Genomic DNA, 16,922 nt, shown 5'->3' on the forward strand with positions numbered 1-16,922 from the left:
TGAACGTGATTTCAGCGTCAGTGACTAGAGAATCATGGTACGAAGTCTTACAACACCAGGTTAAAGTCCAACAGGTTTGTTTCGATGTCACTAGCTTTCGGAGAGAATCATGCACACGGTATTTACAGAGCTGGTCCAATTCAATTCCTGGTCAATGGTAACTCCCAGGTGTTCATGATGGGGGATTCAGCAATGGGAAGGCAATGGAATGTGAAAGTGAGAAGTTTAGATTTTCTGTTGTTGGCAATGGTCATTGCAATGCATGAATGTTGCTTACCACTTATCAGCCCAAGGTAGAATATTTGCCAGGTCTTGTTGCATGCAGACATGAACTGCTTCAGTATCTGAGGAGTTGCAAATGGTTCTGAACATTGTGCAATCATCAGTGAACATCCCAACCCCTGATCTGATGATGAAAGGAAGATCATTATTGAAGCAGCTGAAGTTGGCTGGGCCTAGGACAGTGTTCTTCAAACTTTTATTCCGGGGACCCATTTTTTACCAACCGGCCAACCTTCGGGACCCAACCCGGCCGACTTTCGCGACCCATGCCGGCTGACCTTCGCGACCCACGACGGCCGACCTGCGCGACCCACCATTTTCTCTTGCCTTGTTTGCTGCTGACAAAAAATTGAGGAAATGGTTTTAGGTCTCTTTGACCCTCGTACACGCTCCTCCAATGGAACCTGTTGGATGAAGGGGAAGCCTTCCGGTGTCGGAAAGTATGGAGTCTCCATCTGTCCAAAGTTCTGCATTTTTTTCGATGGCATCAAATAAAACTCCCCCAGAACTTGTAAAAAGAAATAAAATAAAATGAATAAAATAAATGAAAAAAATAAAAATTAAATGAATAAAATAAATGAAAAAAAAAATTAAATGAATAAAACCCCCCTGAACTTGTAAAACAAAAAGCTGCGACCGTTTCAAAAAAACAGCCGCACTGCGCATGCGTGCCCGATCATTGGCACGCATGCGCTTCGTTTTGCACATGCACACCAATGATCGGGCGTTCATGCGCAATGCGGCCGTTTTTAAAAAATATGTTCGCGGCCATTTTGAAGGCCGCTTACAGCCGGCGTTATTAAACGCCGGCTGCTGCGGCTGATTCGCGCGATCGGGAGTGCCGGGAAGGACGGCTCCACGACCCTCCCGACACCCGCCCGCGCCGCACCCGCGGGTCGCGCCCCTGGGTTTGAAGAACACTGGCCTAGGACACTTCCCTGAGAAACTCTGGCAGCGAGGTTCATGGGCTGAGATGATTGGCCTCCAAAAACCACAATCATTTCTCTTTGTGCTAATTATGACTCCAACCAGTGAAAAGTTTGCCCCCTAGAATGTGATGCTATTCAAAAGTTCCTAAATCAATCTAATGATCCTGCAGTGGCACTCGGATACATTGAGTTGACTGCTTAATACAGTGTGGCATGATTTTGGGTACAGACTGTATTTGTGATTTCCTTACACTTGAAAGTTGCGACTAGTCAAGGTCAAGTATAGGTCTGGATAACTACCTGGCTCCTTCTATGTGCCTGCAAGGAATCCAAAGAAAGGTAAAAATAAATTGGGAAGAAAGAGTTTAGTCTTTAAAAGTACTTGAGAATTGGTAAATTGTGCATCAATCTAGAAACATGGGACGGGATTCTCCCAGCCCGGGGCCGGGCCGGAGAATCCCCGCGACCGGCACGAATCGCGCCACGCTGCCCTGACGCCGACATTGGCCCCAGCGTGGTTGGCGCGGCGCCGGTCGGGGCCGCTCTGCCGGCCGGCCTGCCTATTCTCGGCCCTGGATGGGTCGAGCACCGTCGTAAAAATGCCGAGTCCTGCCGTGCCGTCCACAGCTGCTCTCAGCCGGCGGGAACTCGGTGTGGAAGGGTCAGGGGGCGGCCTGTGGAGGGGGAGGGGGGTCCGACCCCGGGGGGGGGCCTCCGATGTGGCCTGGCCCACGATCGGGGCCCACCGATCGCGGGCCGGCCTCTCTGGCTGGCGGCCTAATTTCTTCCGCGCCGGTCCCTGTAGCTCTGCGCCATGTTGCGTTGGGGCCGGGGCGTTGAAGGAAGCCACTGCACATGCGCGCGTTGGCGCTGGTGCCACTATGCTTGCGTGGATCCCGCGGCGCCCAGTTCAGCAGCTGGAGCAGCGTGAACCACTCCAGTGCCGTGCTGGGCCCCTGTAGGGACCAGAATTGCTGATCCTGAGGCCGTGTTGACGCCGTCGAGAAACGCGACGGCGTTTCCGACGGCGTCAACACTTAGCCTCAGGATCACAGAATCTCACCCATGATCAATTAAATAAGTCAACAATACTTCTTCAATTAAAAAAAACTGTGAATAGCTTTTCTCCTACTGCAGCATATTGGTTAATACAAATGATATCATCATTTTGATACCTTCATCAATAGCCAATAAATTGGATACATTTTATCATTCATAAACCTGGAACATTAGTTTGATGAGCAGTTGATTGCATTTTAAATACTTCCTTGGACGATCATTTTTTGCGAGTGGGACAAAGAATCAAGTTTTAACTACTGCTCCATCCTCTTATTTACGTATCTTATTTGCGGTTTATTCACTGTTGGAACTACACAGTTTTGCTGCTACCAATGTGATTTTCTTTATATGCAGGGTAGCATGTGGTCTGCTGAAACCTGCCGATGATGTGGCTGAATTCAACAGTAATGCAAAAATTACTCTTCTCTTTCCAGGTCACTGAAAATATAAATCTAATATATAGGCTTGTCAGTTTCCATTTCACGAAGCCACGAGACGTTTCTCAATGCGGAAGTCCAATTGGACCATCTAAATCCATCCAGAAAGATTCCCTAGACCCTTTTTGGAAGTCTTCAGTTGTTTATTAAACATTTCCAGGGCTTTGTTTCCATTACTCTATCGGGAAATCGATCCCATATGTTGATTTTATTTTTGTCAGGCGAATTGCCTGATATTTATTCCATCTGTCGCTTTTACTCAGTTGAACCTGTGCTCCCTTGTCCTGTGCTTGATTTGACTTAAGAAATAACATTTATTTACAATAACATATATATATATATACACAACAGCAGCAACTTCGCTTGCTGCTTACTTCTTCCTGCTGGTTCCAAACTGGCCAGCTTTATTTATACAGGGAGTCTGCTAATGATTTCTCCGCCCCCCTCATTGGGGAAGCTCATACTCCCACAGGATTGTGGGATTGTCATTAGTCCCCAGCCAATGGTAAGCAGGCAGGTTATAACATCCCATCCTCATCGCCAGTTTTGTGAGGGCCACGAAGAATCCAGCACGAGTTTCAAGGATACAAAGAAATAACATTTATTTACAATAGCATATATAAATATATATACAACAGCAGCAGCAGCAACTTCGCTTGCTGCTTGCTGCTTACTCCTTCCTGCTGGTTCCAAACTGGCCAGCTTTATTTATACAGGGAGTCTGCTAATGATTTCTCTGCCCCCTTCATTGGGGAAGCTCATACTCCCACAGGATTGTGGGATTGTCATTAGTCCCCAGCCAATGGTAAGCAGGCAGGTTATAACAGAATGATAGTCTGGATTAGCCATTTTCTAACTCATCAGCTAACATATATCTTTGTCGGGTCACTTCTCAGCTGCCTCCATTGCAGGCGAGAAAGCCCATGTTCCTGTAGCAGTTCCTCATAACTCAGATCTTTGACACCTGGAATCAGCTCCCAGTGCTTCTATCTTTGTAACAAAAACTGAATTTAGTGCTTCGACCAGGGGTCTGTCTGCACAGTTTGATCTAGACTGCATCTGGTGTGCATTTTACTGTTTGATGTGGGTGTTTTCTAAATACTTTGTGGAGAAGGGAAAATCTCTGTTGTTTTTGTGTTCCTATTTCTCTCTCATCTTCTATTTCATTCTTTTTTTTTGGTAACTCCCTGTCAAATGGGAAGCAGTGGATGGTATAGATTCAAGAAACATTGCAGGGTGCATTCACTGTGGGGCGTTGGGAATATGGGAATATGTGGCCCTCAGTGGTTCCTTTCCCACTCCCTCATCACCATTTGTGCTTTCCTCAGCTTCTCATTCCCATTATGACCCCTACTCTTTCCCATTCCCACTGCCACCTCCTCCTCCTACTCTCTACCATTACTCACCATCCCTCTCCCCTCTAGATTCAGCTGTTCACTCTAGCACCTATGCCTTGCTCAGTTGTCGCTCTGTTATTATATACCTCTGTTTTTCCGTTAGGCGGTGAAAGTTCATATACCCTCTCAGCCCGACCCTATTTCCCTCCTTTCTGCATCCCACTACCCTCAGCGCAATTGGTTTCCCTCAAGAGGTTTATTTTTAATTGAACTTGTTTGTGTTTAATAAAAGTTCAAATTGCATGCAGGAAAGATGAAATTGGACATTTACAAGTATGTAATCAGCAGAAGCTCCTTTTTATTAATCTCGTGTGCACTAGATATATATTTTTTTCAAAAATAGCTCTGTAAATTTTTTCTTACTCAATCTTTTGAAACATGCCTCTTGTTTTACAAAATTATTAGAAGAAAACCTTCAGAACAGAAATGATGGATGCTAAAGAAGAGTATTCCATCGATAGTTAATTAATCTGCATTGATTTATCCTGAGAAATCGGCACTGCATGTCATGAAATTCCACAATCTAATTTGAGCTCAAGCTTGGCTCCCACCCAAGCTTCTGGCCCTGAAGTAAACTTTAATGAATTGAGATGCATTGAAAGGCATACAAGAAACTTGAGGATGCATTTAACAATATTGACCCAGATTTTGTAGTCAACAGTGAAGTAATAGTGCTCACTGTTTAATGAGCTGACAGTTGTTGAGTAAAGACCTGCTCCGATCTGGCCCTCTACATTTCATCCAAGATAACTGGCAGGGCAAGCAACAGCAAGGCCTTTCACCCAAACAGGTTGAAGGATCTTCACTGAGGCAGAGGGCAAAGTAGGAAGTAATAAATTCGATTTCATAATGTACAGAAAGCCAAAATAAAAATTGTGAAAGGGTGGCACGGTGGCACAGTGGATAGCACTGCTGCTTCACAGCACCAGAGACCCGGATTCAATACTGGCCTTGGGTGACTGTGTGGAGTTTGCACATTCTCCCTGTGTCTGCGTGGGTTTCCTCCTGGTGCTCCTGTTTCCTCCCACAGTCCAGTGCAGGTTAGGTGGATTAACCATGATAAAACATTGCCCTTCGTGTCCACAGATATGCAGGTTAGGTGGGATTATGGGGTTACAGGGATAGGGCGGGAAAGTGGGCCTCAGTAGGGCACTCTTTCAGAGGGCCGGTGTAGACTCTGAGCCGAATGGCCTCCTGCACAGTAGAAATTCTATGAATGGGATTAAAAGAGACAATGAGAAGAGGCTACAAAAGTTTATTTTTTAAAAATGGATTTAAAAAAAAACTGCTCAAAGCCCATTAACCTTTGTTGGACCAAATTTCCACACCTGTAAAGTTAAATCTTCAGGGTCAGAGAGTGTAAAGGGCAATAAGAATGACTTAGCCAGTACTCTCTTAAAAAATCAATTGCTCCTCAATGCACCAGCCCTAAATGTTTCTGAGGTATCTCGGTGTAGCTCGTAGATACACTGCCTAACCTCCCACAGTTTGATGTATAGTTAAACATAAGTGCAGGAGTAGGCCATTCAGCCCAGCGAGCCTGATCTGCAGTTCAATAAGATCATGGCTTAATTCCACTTTTTTGTCTGCCAACCCCATAACCCTTCGGTCTCTTGTCAATTAAAAATTTGTCCAACTCAACCTTGAATATATCCAATGGCCTAGCCTCCACCGCTCACTGGGGAAGATGATTCCAAACACTAACAACTCTCTGAGAGAAAATGAATCCTCCTCACCTCTGCCTTAACTTATTTTAAAACTGTGACCCCTATTTCTATGTTTCTACATGAAGGGAAACATCCTCTCAGCATCTACCTCGTCAAGTTCCCTCAGAATCTTATATGTATCAATAAGATAGTAATGTTATGTATATAGTCAGGTTAGTGAAGTGTTAATTATAACATCTCAGTGTAAATCAAACACTAGAGGGCACCACCACTTCTCTGTATACAAATTAAATCCTGAGGGAATTCTGGATGTTAGTGAAAGAGAAAGCATGAGAACAGCATTCGGAGAAGATTAGATTAGACAAGGGTTAACACAAGATCAGATCATAGTATAGTTAGTGACTATTTAGATTATTGAGTGCTGCTGGACAGATTCAATATTACTTTATTATTAACTGTAGCTCAGTAGAATGTGCAAACTTCATTTAATTAATAGTTTTGCAATAAATTAATTTTGTTTCAATCTAATGATTGGTGGATTCTTTGTCATCAACACATCAGATCGCCTGGAAGAAAAGACAAAGAACACAACATATTATCACCAAGGGTAATATAACATGGTATAAGGAGTGGACAGCTTAAAGTTATAATGTACAATATAACATGCTACCAGAATTAGAAACATAACAAGATCACCTCTCATTCTTCTAAACTCCAATGAGTATCGGCCCGACCTGCTCAACCTTTCCACCTAAAGCAAACACCTCAACCCAGGAACCAGCTGAGTGAATCTTCTCTGAACTCTAGCATTTTGATGCCCAGTCTTATCTGTGCAATTCTGTTACATGGCAGCCTGTGTTGGATCAGGGTCGGTCAGGCCACACCTTCCAGCTTTCCATCTTTACCTGTCCATTTGTGTCTACCGTCTGTTGCTCCCTAATTTACTCCAAAAAACATGAGTGTTGTAGTTCTCACCATTATTAGTAATGAAAAATCGTGATCACTATTGTGAAACCTGTCATAGTATTGTGTTGCTTAAACCATCATTTTGGAAACTAGAAGTTTAAGTTCCTGATAAAAGTTGGGAACAATTCTGATGGAAAAAATGGTTCAGAAAGCATTTGAAGTGATTCATTGGGAAAAGCCACCTGGTGGCCAATTTGTGAAATCATAGAATGATTCTTCATCACAGACTGCCACATTAAATGTAAAGTACCATGTAACCTGTGACAGGAAGGTGTCAACAGATATAGCATAAGTATGGGCACAATTACATTTGTAAGTTTGACAGGGCATATGGTTTTACTAGTGCAGATTTATGATTTGTAGATACTTTTTGACAAGAGTAATTACAAGTCAAGTGAAGGCAACCCACCTGATTAAATGGAAAGAAATCATCATTTTACCCACACAAGTGGTTTTTGATCAGGCCTATCTGGATATTATATTTAGATTAAGCTCTTTTGTGTATTTAAGAAGCAGAGGTGGGATGAAAGCTTATCTATTTTACCCTAGGAATGCTGATTTATCCTTCATCTTCTGACTGGTTCATCGAAACACTTTGGTTGGTTTTCTGAATTTCTGATGAATACTGTAATGATAAAAATTAGATTAACCTGCAAGACATCTGGATTCGTCCAACTCTGGCCTTTTGTAAATCACCTATTCCTTTCACCCCACTATTGTTGGACGTTTCGTTGCCAGTCTAGCCCCTACTCTGTTATAATCCCCCCCTGCCCTGCCCAAACATTTCTGTCTTTTTACATTGCTCTCCTCCTTGAACAACCTTTCCCTGGACACCCTTTTAGTCACCCCTCCAAGCTACCTCCTCCATGGCTCGGTGTCCAATTTTTATTTCATTTCATCCTGTGAGGTGTTTTGAGACATTTTTATTTTCAATATTAAAGTTGCTTTGTGATAAAGCTGTGTGATAAATCTACACAAATATCATAAGTTGGTTTCTCCACTGTTTTTCATGAAGCTCTAATATAAAAACATAATGTTAATAAAAAATAAGAAGTAAACGTGGGCCAGGATTTTATCCCCCTCCCTGGCCTGGCGGGATATTACGGTCTCGTGAACTGAACAGAGATTTAAATGGCTTGCTGCATCTGCTGTGGGGAAGGGGTGGGGGGTGGCATAAAACCCTGCCCATGAACGTTGCTCACCTGTTCAGCAATATCCCTCTAAGGTGTGTCGTCACATAGCTGCACAGCAACCTGAGTATCCCTAAGTGGGTCTCACACAAGTTAGCCCCTTTTAGCTACTTTGCCTGTGTGGCTACGCAAAGTATTTGAAAAGGTCTGTGCACTTAAATCACCCACGTACTACAAAATAAGAAAGGGAATGTTGCTGGCTGATGTATCTTATACCTTCCTCTCTCAGGCTGGGTGAGTCTGGAGAAAGGAAGCATGCCACTGGCTGCATCGGCGTATAGTAATTGAAACTCATAGAAGAAAGAAACCCCCCTTTCTTTTCATCCCCCCCCCCATTTGAGTTTCACTATCTCCCTCTCAACGTTCATCTCCCCATAAGTTGCTCTGCATCCCCACAATGCTGAATTGCCTTTATCTCCATGCCTGTGTCATTATTTCCCCTTTTCATTGTCTCTCTTATGCATTGCAAATCTTGTTTCTCCTGGGTTTCTCATGTTGTCTGACTCTTTTTCTCCGTTTCCCCTTTATCACCTGGAATTTTATTCGTTTTTCTTGCTTCTCTTTCTGTTCCTATCTGGCCCAGTCACTCCCCCTTGTTCTCTTCCATCTTTTTTCCCTGTTCCCAATGACTCTTTCAATTTTGTCTGCGTGTCACTATTCGCCAACTTTGTTTTTCTTCCCCAGCATCACGCCTTTCTCAATGACTTCACTCTTGGATATCAAAGTGGAATTAGAGTTACAAAGGTATGTAGGGAGATAGACACAGAGATTTTGAGAAGCAGTGATATAGACAGAGAGAGAGACGGAAGTTAGGCTGTTCCCTTTTGATAATACAGTTCTAAACTCAATCACAGAGTGCTTCAAAATCTGCCTGCCCATTTTTAAAATCTGTCACGCTATCTCTCACTTAATGGCATTCAACATTTTCACCCGGATGTGGAATGGACAGATTCACAATAGTTTATTTATGGTAAGGCAGATTTAAAATAAGGACGTTCTTTTGTCCTGTGGTACCAGAAGTGCCCTTCAGCGCAGTAAAAGGGAAATTAACCCATTGCCTCCAGGTGTCCAAGCGTACATTGGTATCGGGAAAATGAATGTTAATCCTGCACTTCTGACACCAAAGAGACTGCAGTATTGCTCGATGATGAGAGTGGAAACAGATCCTGAATAAATGCAAATCACAAACCTTTGCAACAAGGCTCCACAACTCACTCACGCCATTTGCACAAAAGGGGTTACTTTCTCCTGGCATGTGGGCATCGCTGTTCACTGTAGATGACAGGTAGACAACAGTGCTATAGCTGTTTTAGGACAGCTCGGCCGATTGTGCTGCTAATGGTAGAGCGGGCTGCACAGTAGCACAGTGGTTAGCACTGTTGCTTCACAGCGCCAGGGTCCTAGGTTCGATTCCCGCTTGAGTCATTGTCTGTGCGGAGGCTGCCTGTGTCTGTGTGGGTTTCCTCCGGGTGCTCCAGTTTCCTCCCACAAGTCCCGAAAGACCTGCTTGTTAGGTGAATTGGACATTCTGAATTCTCCCTCTTTGTACCCAAACTGGCGTCGGATTGTGGCGACTAGGGGATTATCACAGTAACTTCATTGCAGTGTTAGTGTAATCCTACTTGTGACAATAATAAAGATTATTATTATTAATCTTCAAAAACATTGCCGGGATCTTTCGGGAACACGACTCCAACCCTTAGCTTTGCAACCCTTCTGACACCTGGCCGCGACTCACCCACGGGTCTTGACCAGCATTTTGAAAAACCTTGCTGTAATTTCCCCTTATCTTCCCTCACTTGACCCCTCACTCCCATTATTTAATTTAAAGTTCTCTCTGCTGTGCTAGTTATACAGCTTGCCAGCACAGTTTAGGTGAAGGTCAGCCTACTTCCCCAGTACTGGTACCAGTGTGGGCCCCATGAGTGGAATTGATGATCATTTGCTGTTTGATTTTCATTATCCCCTGTATTTGTTGTCCTTCCGTGAACTCCTCTTCTTTCAAAGCCGGGAGTAGAATGCTAACCCCCAAAGTCATCACCACCGTCATCACTTTGCTCCAGTCATCAGCAATACTGTCGGGAAGTGTAGTAAATAATGCTGAGATGCAAAAATAGTTTACTTCAGGTCAAAAGAAAATATTCTTGTGAAGTTAAACGCCACTAACATTTTTCAAAATGATAATGGTAATTTTCATATAGTGGCTTTAAGAATTCAAGTTTTCAACTTGGATGATGGATCTCAAAAACATATCTCCTTTAAAAGGCAGCTGACACAGCCTCTCTTTACCCTCCTTGCTTAGAGCTGCAAGTTACAGGTTGTCCACGCAGACCTAAAACTCTGACCTGTGGTGTGGTGCAGCTCCGCAGTATCATTGGAGCTTTTCAGGTTTGGAGCCAAACTTGCAGAGCTACATGTAATGTCAGACACGAGTTAGATTAGTCACAAAGCGAGGAGTAACTAGAGTACAAGAGTAGCCATGTGTGCTGTCACCACACTTTCCTGTGTTACCAGCATGGTCAGTGTGCCTGATATCACTTTAAGAAAGATGTGATTGATGCCTAACATTGCTAACTGTTCATTTCGAAGAAACCACTTGTATATCTGTAACAGATCCCACCCTTGCTTCTCCATGACCAGCTACTGTTTTGTGATGTGAAAAAATGTTGCTCGTTTTCTGTATCAGTGTACTTGCTCTATCACCTGACGGGATCCTTATTTTCTCTTTTATGGTGGATTGGTCATTCTCGTTTCAGATTTGAAATCAAAACAAAGTAAAGGGGAGACAAATGTGAAGAGATTCTTTCAGTATAAAAGAAGTGTGGTTTAACCAAAGCGAAGTGTGAGGGGAATGTACGCATTGAGAGTATTCTTCAAAGTAGGTTGAATCTGCCACATAGCTTAATGAACATGGATATGGTTTCAGGCAGTCAGAAGGGAAGGGATTCCAAACAAGTCAGGCGGTTAAAGGATCCTGGATCGGAGCCAAGGCAGGAGATAGATGAAAATTTTCAGGGAGGTGGAAGTTCCTGTGTGTGCCAAGACGGTCAGAGGATTCTGTTATAACTCGATAGGAGACCCAGGGATCTGCACCTTCAGAGTCCCTGCGGCCTCACCTGAGCATGGTTTACCCAGATAAGGGCAGCGGGGCCAACCCCCCCTTTTCCTAGGACTGCTGGGACATAAATACCCAGGCCCGGATGTGGGCTGGGGGCCGGAGGTCCTTTGGGGAGCAGGAGGTGTAAATAGTAAGGAGAATAAATCAAAACTTTTCTTCAGTCATCGCTTCCAAGTGGTCACTTGCCTGAGACTTTACAGATTCGAAAGTTCTGATTGGATTATCTGCATTCTTGCTTCTGATGAGACTCATTTGTTTGATTTTTAAAATGCAGGATCAAACCTGAAGCTGAATATACAAACCGTCCTCCATGTCTATCATTTGCTTTCAAATCTACAGATTATATGCTTCAAAAGATGGAATTAAAGGGAACAGAGGCGCCAGGGAAGCAATGTCCAGTTCCAACTCCTCGGGCCTCCATATCATCACCAGCAGCCACACCTTCCCATAGGATCAAAGGTAAGGGAACTTAAACCACTCTGGATTATGCAGGTGGGTTTTTTTTCCGGAAAAGTTTCAGGTACTGTTTTTAGTGGTTAGTCAGCATATAAATTGCTGCTTTCTAATGCATGGAAATTCAGTGGCCAACAGTAACATTGAAGTTACATTGCGCAGAATGTAACTTTCAACAATGCTCCAGCCACCATGTTGACTATCAATGTACCTCCTGCTGGTGCTCAACGTAATGATTTGTTTGGCAACAGCTCCATCGATAAATACCTTAGAAACATGGGGTGTAATCGTAACTTCCAGGAACCGGTGGTCTGGGTGTAGATTAGAAGTTGAACAAAACTTCCAACCCAACCCCAACTCACCCACTTCTGGCTTTAACGAAGGAGAGTCAGGGCACAGGTGACCAAACTGCTGTCAGGAGGTGGATAGGTTTGTAAACTTTTGAAGAGGGCTCGTGCCTCCTTTTTTTTTTAACAGACATTTTATTTGTCACAAATTTCACCTGGGATACCCAGGCCTTGGAAGCACGGCAGATAAAAGGAGATGAGAAGGAGTGGATGAATCTGGTCAGTGCATTCATGGCATTGCATGTGGGCCATGAGAAGCAGGGGTGCTCCCTCTAGACACAGCGGACTTTTCAACTTACTTACTGACCCCTCTACCCACGCGCGAGCTACGACCTATCAATTCACTCCGCGATCTCAGACTCCCACATCCATGCTTTCCCCGCCTTGGCTTCAATTTGTGGTTAGGAGAGATTGAGTCTGAGAGATATTCCTCCCTACGATCTCTCCCTTCTTCCTCTCTGCTCCGCGACAAGTGATCTTGTGTTTGTCGGCACTCATGTCCAACAGACAGATAGCCTGTGTTTCCGGGTGTACCATCTGGAACTACAATCCGTTGACTCCCTCCTCACTTCCTTGTGGTGTGGGCAAATATAATGTCAAGTACCCTCTGTTTTTGCAACCAGTCAATAATGATCATTTTGAAAGAATTGTCCCAGTTCCAAACTAGTTGCTGGCAAGGTGTCCATGCCCTGACATAAAAAAGAGTTTTTTCTCCTCAGCTATCAAGAAACGAGGCAGGCTGCTTCTCCCTGACCTCTGCCAGTACTACGCTGTAACTCGAGATGGGTATAAAGACACACACACCTCTGACCTGGTCACCATAACATGATAGATGGACAGGCACCAAAATTGGCAGCCTTCCTGACATTTAAAAAAAGTAATTAACAGACCTCACTGCTGCCTCACAGCACCAGGGACCCGGGTTCAATTACGACCTTGGGTTTCTGCGTGGAGTTTGCACTTTCTCCCTGTGTCTGCGTGTGCTTCCTCTGGATGCTCCAGTTTCCTCCTACCATCCAAAGATGTGCAGGTTAAGTGGATTGGCCATACTAAATTCCCCCTAAGTCTCCAGGGATGTGCAGGTTAGGTTACGGGGATAGGGTGGGGTGAGCAGGGAGTGGGCGTGGATAGAATGCTCTTTTGGAGAGCCGGTGTAGACTCGATGAACTAAATGACCTGCTTCTGCACTGTAAGGATTCTATGATTCTACCTCCCACTGAGGGGGTGGAAGTCTCAGCATGTTAGTGCTGAGGGGCAGCTCCTTTTAAAAAAAAAAGTCAGTTGGTTTGAAACCAGCTTTTTGTGATGAGGTGGTAGGATGGACAATATGCCTCCCCATAAGATCCAGCCACTTATCTGAATTGGTTCACATTTATTCCCAATCCAAATGCAGAGGTTAATGTATAAGGAATTGTGGTCGCGAACCCCATTCTAAGATTTGGATGTCAATAAAGTGTCCAGACTCTGTGAACATTTAGGATTTTTTTACCATTTTGAAACAAATTCTGAACAAATCAATAGAATAGCCGTGGCTACTGAGAGTGAAAATGTCCGATGGAACCAGATGTGGCCATCTGTTGGAGTGTGGGCAAGGTTCGTTCCATTTGGGGCAGGACAGTGTTGGCCTCTCAGTTTTAGCTTCTGAAGGCCTTGTTTATACAATGGAGGCCTCTGGCCAGCACTGTCTATGGTCATTAGAATTAGAGCCAGAGAATCACACAATAATATGCCTGCAATGTTTCCTCTTTCAAGTATTTAAAATCCTCTTTCAAACATTTCTGTTAAATCATATTCAGCAACCCATCAGGCAGTGTATTCCAAATCCCAACTGCTTGTTGGATGGTAAAGTTTTTCCTGTCACCTCTGTTTTCTTTTGCTAGTCACCTTGAATCTGCCCCTTGGTTTTCGACTATTCAGCCATTGGAACCAATTTCTCTTTATTTATCCAGTATGCTTCATATTTTAAACACCCATCAAATCTCCTCTTAGCCGTCTCTGCTCAAAGGAGAACAAGCCCAGCTTCTAAAAGCCTTATGATTGTTAATGACGGCCTCTCAGGTAGTTTAACACCAATTTGAAATGGATTCCGTAATTGCTAACCAAAGGAGTATGAGTCAATTTTTAACACTTATATTTGTTGTCAAACTCAATTCAATTAATTACATTCATATGCAAATCATCTGTGCTACACTGTTTATTCAGCTGCTCTTATCCAGGAACCTTTACAGGTTCAGAGTGATTAAATAATAATATAAGGACAGCAGTTCAGTTCACTATTGCAAATAGAAAAATCCCTGACACATACAGCAATGGATTTGCGTTCTGTGGTTGCAAGCTTTTATTATGCATGAATAAACAGGCCTCAATATCTGCTGTGAGCTGTGGTGTTGGGTGCTCTGGTACACAGATGAGCCAACACAGTTGTATGTGGTACAACTCTATTTTATTTTAACTCTTATAATACAGTTCGTTCTGGATACTCTGCACGTGCTGTCTCCCTGAGTGTGTCGTGTAGTAGGTCTGTCCTGGTCCTCCTCTGCCGCTAATACTGACCACCGGGGGTCGTGTCTGTGCTTTTATATCTTTCTGTCATTGGTTGTGGTGTTGTGTGTTCTGATTTGTCTGTTGGTGTGTCTATCATGATGTGTGTGTTTGAATATCATGACATCCCCCCTTTTTACAAAGATATGTGCCTACGTGGTTATAAATATAATTATGTCGTGAGTGCATCTAAGAGTGTGTGTGTGTGTTGTGTACAGAGTGTGTATATGACGTAACTATTTACATGGGGCGATGTCGGGTGCGTCACACTAACAAGGTTGTACCATAACAAAACATGGATGCGAGAGAAAAAAAAACTTGAACAGTGGTCCGGTCAGACGATATCTGGAACAATAAACAACAACAGGTTATAATACAGAAGTGTTTGACTTTTTGAACGTATGAACAGCGTTATAAGTCCAGTCTAATGGGTGACCGCCTCAAGAATGGGCTGGTCCTCAAGCCGGTTCAGCTGTGGAGATTTGGCGTCACACTGGTTCACCTTGGACTGTTGGAGGTGATGCTGTTGCCGAAGTCTCTACTTTACCATTTGTTGTACTTCGTGCAGTGCTTGGTTTTTTCATTCGTGCAAATATAACATTCAACATCTTTGTTAGTGTTGCCTTGGCTGTGGTTTGGTTCTGGTGGCGATGGAATGGGCATGATCCGTGGCATCTCCACGAAGTCATCCTTGGGAACCAGTGGAGGATCCGGCGTGTGCGTACGGTTCAGTTGCGAGCGTGGAAGGCGGCGCAAAGCTCGCTGATTGCGCCTACGCACCAATCCATCCGCCCTGCATGCCAGGAACAAGGTGGAGTCTTTTTTCTTTTTATGTTTGTGGTGGACGGCATCTTGTAGCCGATGGGTCGTTGCCATCGAAGTAGCACCATCACTAATATCATGCAAGGCGATGACTGTGCCAGATGTGGAAGTTGGCCGAGACCGTGCACGCTGGTTCCGGCCACCTGCTGTGCCGGAAGGGCGACTCCGCAGAGAAACGTCGAAGCATGTCGCCTTGGAGAGAGAATTGTTGCTCGCATCAACGTCTGGCGATGGCGCGAATTGGTGTGTCCATCTTGGACCGCCGGTGCTGGTTGCCACTGCCGACCCAGTGGGACTGCCACGCAATCCATTCCCTGTCGCCGTGGCATCCGCCGTCACCCTGAGCGTGCCATCACCGAGGCCGCGACACCGCCCGTCCGGAGCAAGGTCTGGCGTGCGCGAATCAGAGTCGGCGCTTGGCTGCTCCCCATCTGGAGTCCGGTCTGCCTTCCGTCGATGCCCCCCGTCCGGAGTCCCAACAGGTTCACTGGAGGCAGCCGAGATTCCCTGAAGCTGCACTTCTGGAGTCGGAACATGCAGGAATGCACCAACCAGTGGAGAGGCTCGAGCCATCGAGGGTGGAAGCGGTGCGCCGCCACCGCAGTCGTCAGTGGTCCCACCGTGATCGTCGAGTGCCTCGGTACGCACTAGGCGAGGTCTGTCACCTTGCACCTTTTGCATGGGAAGTGGGATGCTGTCGTCACTCGTCTCACATCCCGTGGATAGATCCTCATTAGCAGCTTGCTGTTCACTAGGGTTGGGTAAATTGTCAGAGTTTTCATCTGGTGGTGCACACCATGTTGGTGGACTGTCATTGTCTTGCCGTTGTCCTTCATTTGGGCTTTTCTTCTTTGGAATTTTAAATCTTCCCCCAGACATTGCAGAACCTTGTTTATTACCCCCAAATTCTCCCATATGTATGGTCTCGAATATAGGATCCAATGTTTCTATCGACATTGTACTATTTTCCAAAGAACATTCCGTTTCACTTTTCTTCTCAGGTGCCTCATATGTATCTTTGTCTAATGTACATGCCTTCATGGTCTCTGGGTCTGATTTTGCTGGGACTGGCATGGTCACAGTCTCTCTTTTACTGTTCTCAATTGCCCACATTATACTCCCCATACATAACTGCTTAATCACTGGGGTTAGTGTGGTACAATGGATAATCGGGTCGACCTTATCTGCATCTTCACCATTAGTGGAAAGCACACTTGGTTCACTTGAAACTGCTGTGGGTTTTAAATTTGTTATCTGGCTACTCGATGTCGGTGTCCTCAGGATTCTTGCTCCAATGTTCTGCTCATTTATCAGTGGAGTGTGTAGAGGTTCAATGCAATTAATGTTCCCCTCAAGGTTTGAAGAGTTATTACTGACTAACTGCTGGTCTCCGAAGTTGGGATTTTGCGGTGTTGTGTTGAAGGGAGACATTTGTCCCTGCTGTAGATATGATTCAGGTTGTGTTATGTCCATTACCTGAGGATCAATGTCTTGTCCATTTTTTCGATCCGTACTAAAACACTGGCAATTCTCAGTCTGCTCCTTGCAAGTTAAACATTCAATTAATTTCTTTAGCAAATCCTCAGCATCCTTCTGTGGCCGTGCAGCATTATTAATCTCTGTTCGGCTATAATGATCCTGAAGGTCAGCGCATAAACCTTTTTTCTTCGGGCTTGGACGAGGCGATTCCTTTGGCTTGTCTTCAGTTGGGCTT

The 16,922-nt window shown here is 44.6% G+C and overlaps 1 protein-coding gene across 13 annotated transcripts in view; it reads left to right on the forward strand.

Moving 5' to 3' along the window:
* Positions 1-16,922, forward strand: part of anks1b (ankyrin repeat and sterile alpha motif domain containing 1B) — a 1,303,035-nt gene that overhangs the window by 691,122 nt on the left and 594,991 nt on the right. For all 13 annotated transcript variants that reach the window (XR_011934063.1, XM_072471544.1, XM_072471547.1 and 10 more), the window contains one exon: positions 11,385-11,504. Coding sequence is in view for 12 of the 13 variants with exons in the window: in XM_072471544.1 (XP_072327645.1) it covers positions 11,385-11,504 (120 nt within the window). In the remaining variant the exon portion in view is untranslated. The remainder of the gene's footprint in view (positions 1-11,384; positions 11,505-16,922) is intronic.

The sequence above is a fragment of the Scyliorhinus torazame genome, chromosome 13, assembly GCF_047496885.1.
Source record: "Scyliorhinus torazame isolate Kashiwa2021f chromosome 13, sScyTor2.1, whole genome shotgun sequence".
NCBI lineage: Eukaryota > Metazoa > Chordata > Chondrichthyes > Carcharhiniformes > Scyliorhinidae > Scyliorhinus > Scyliorhinus torazame.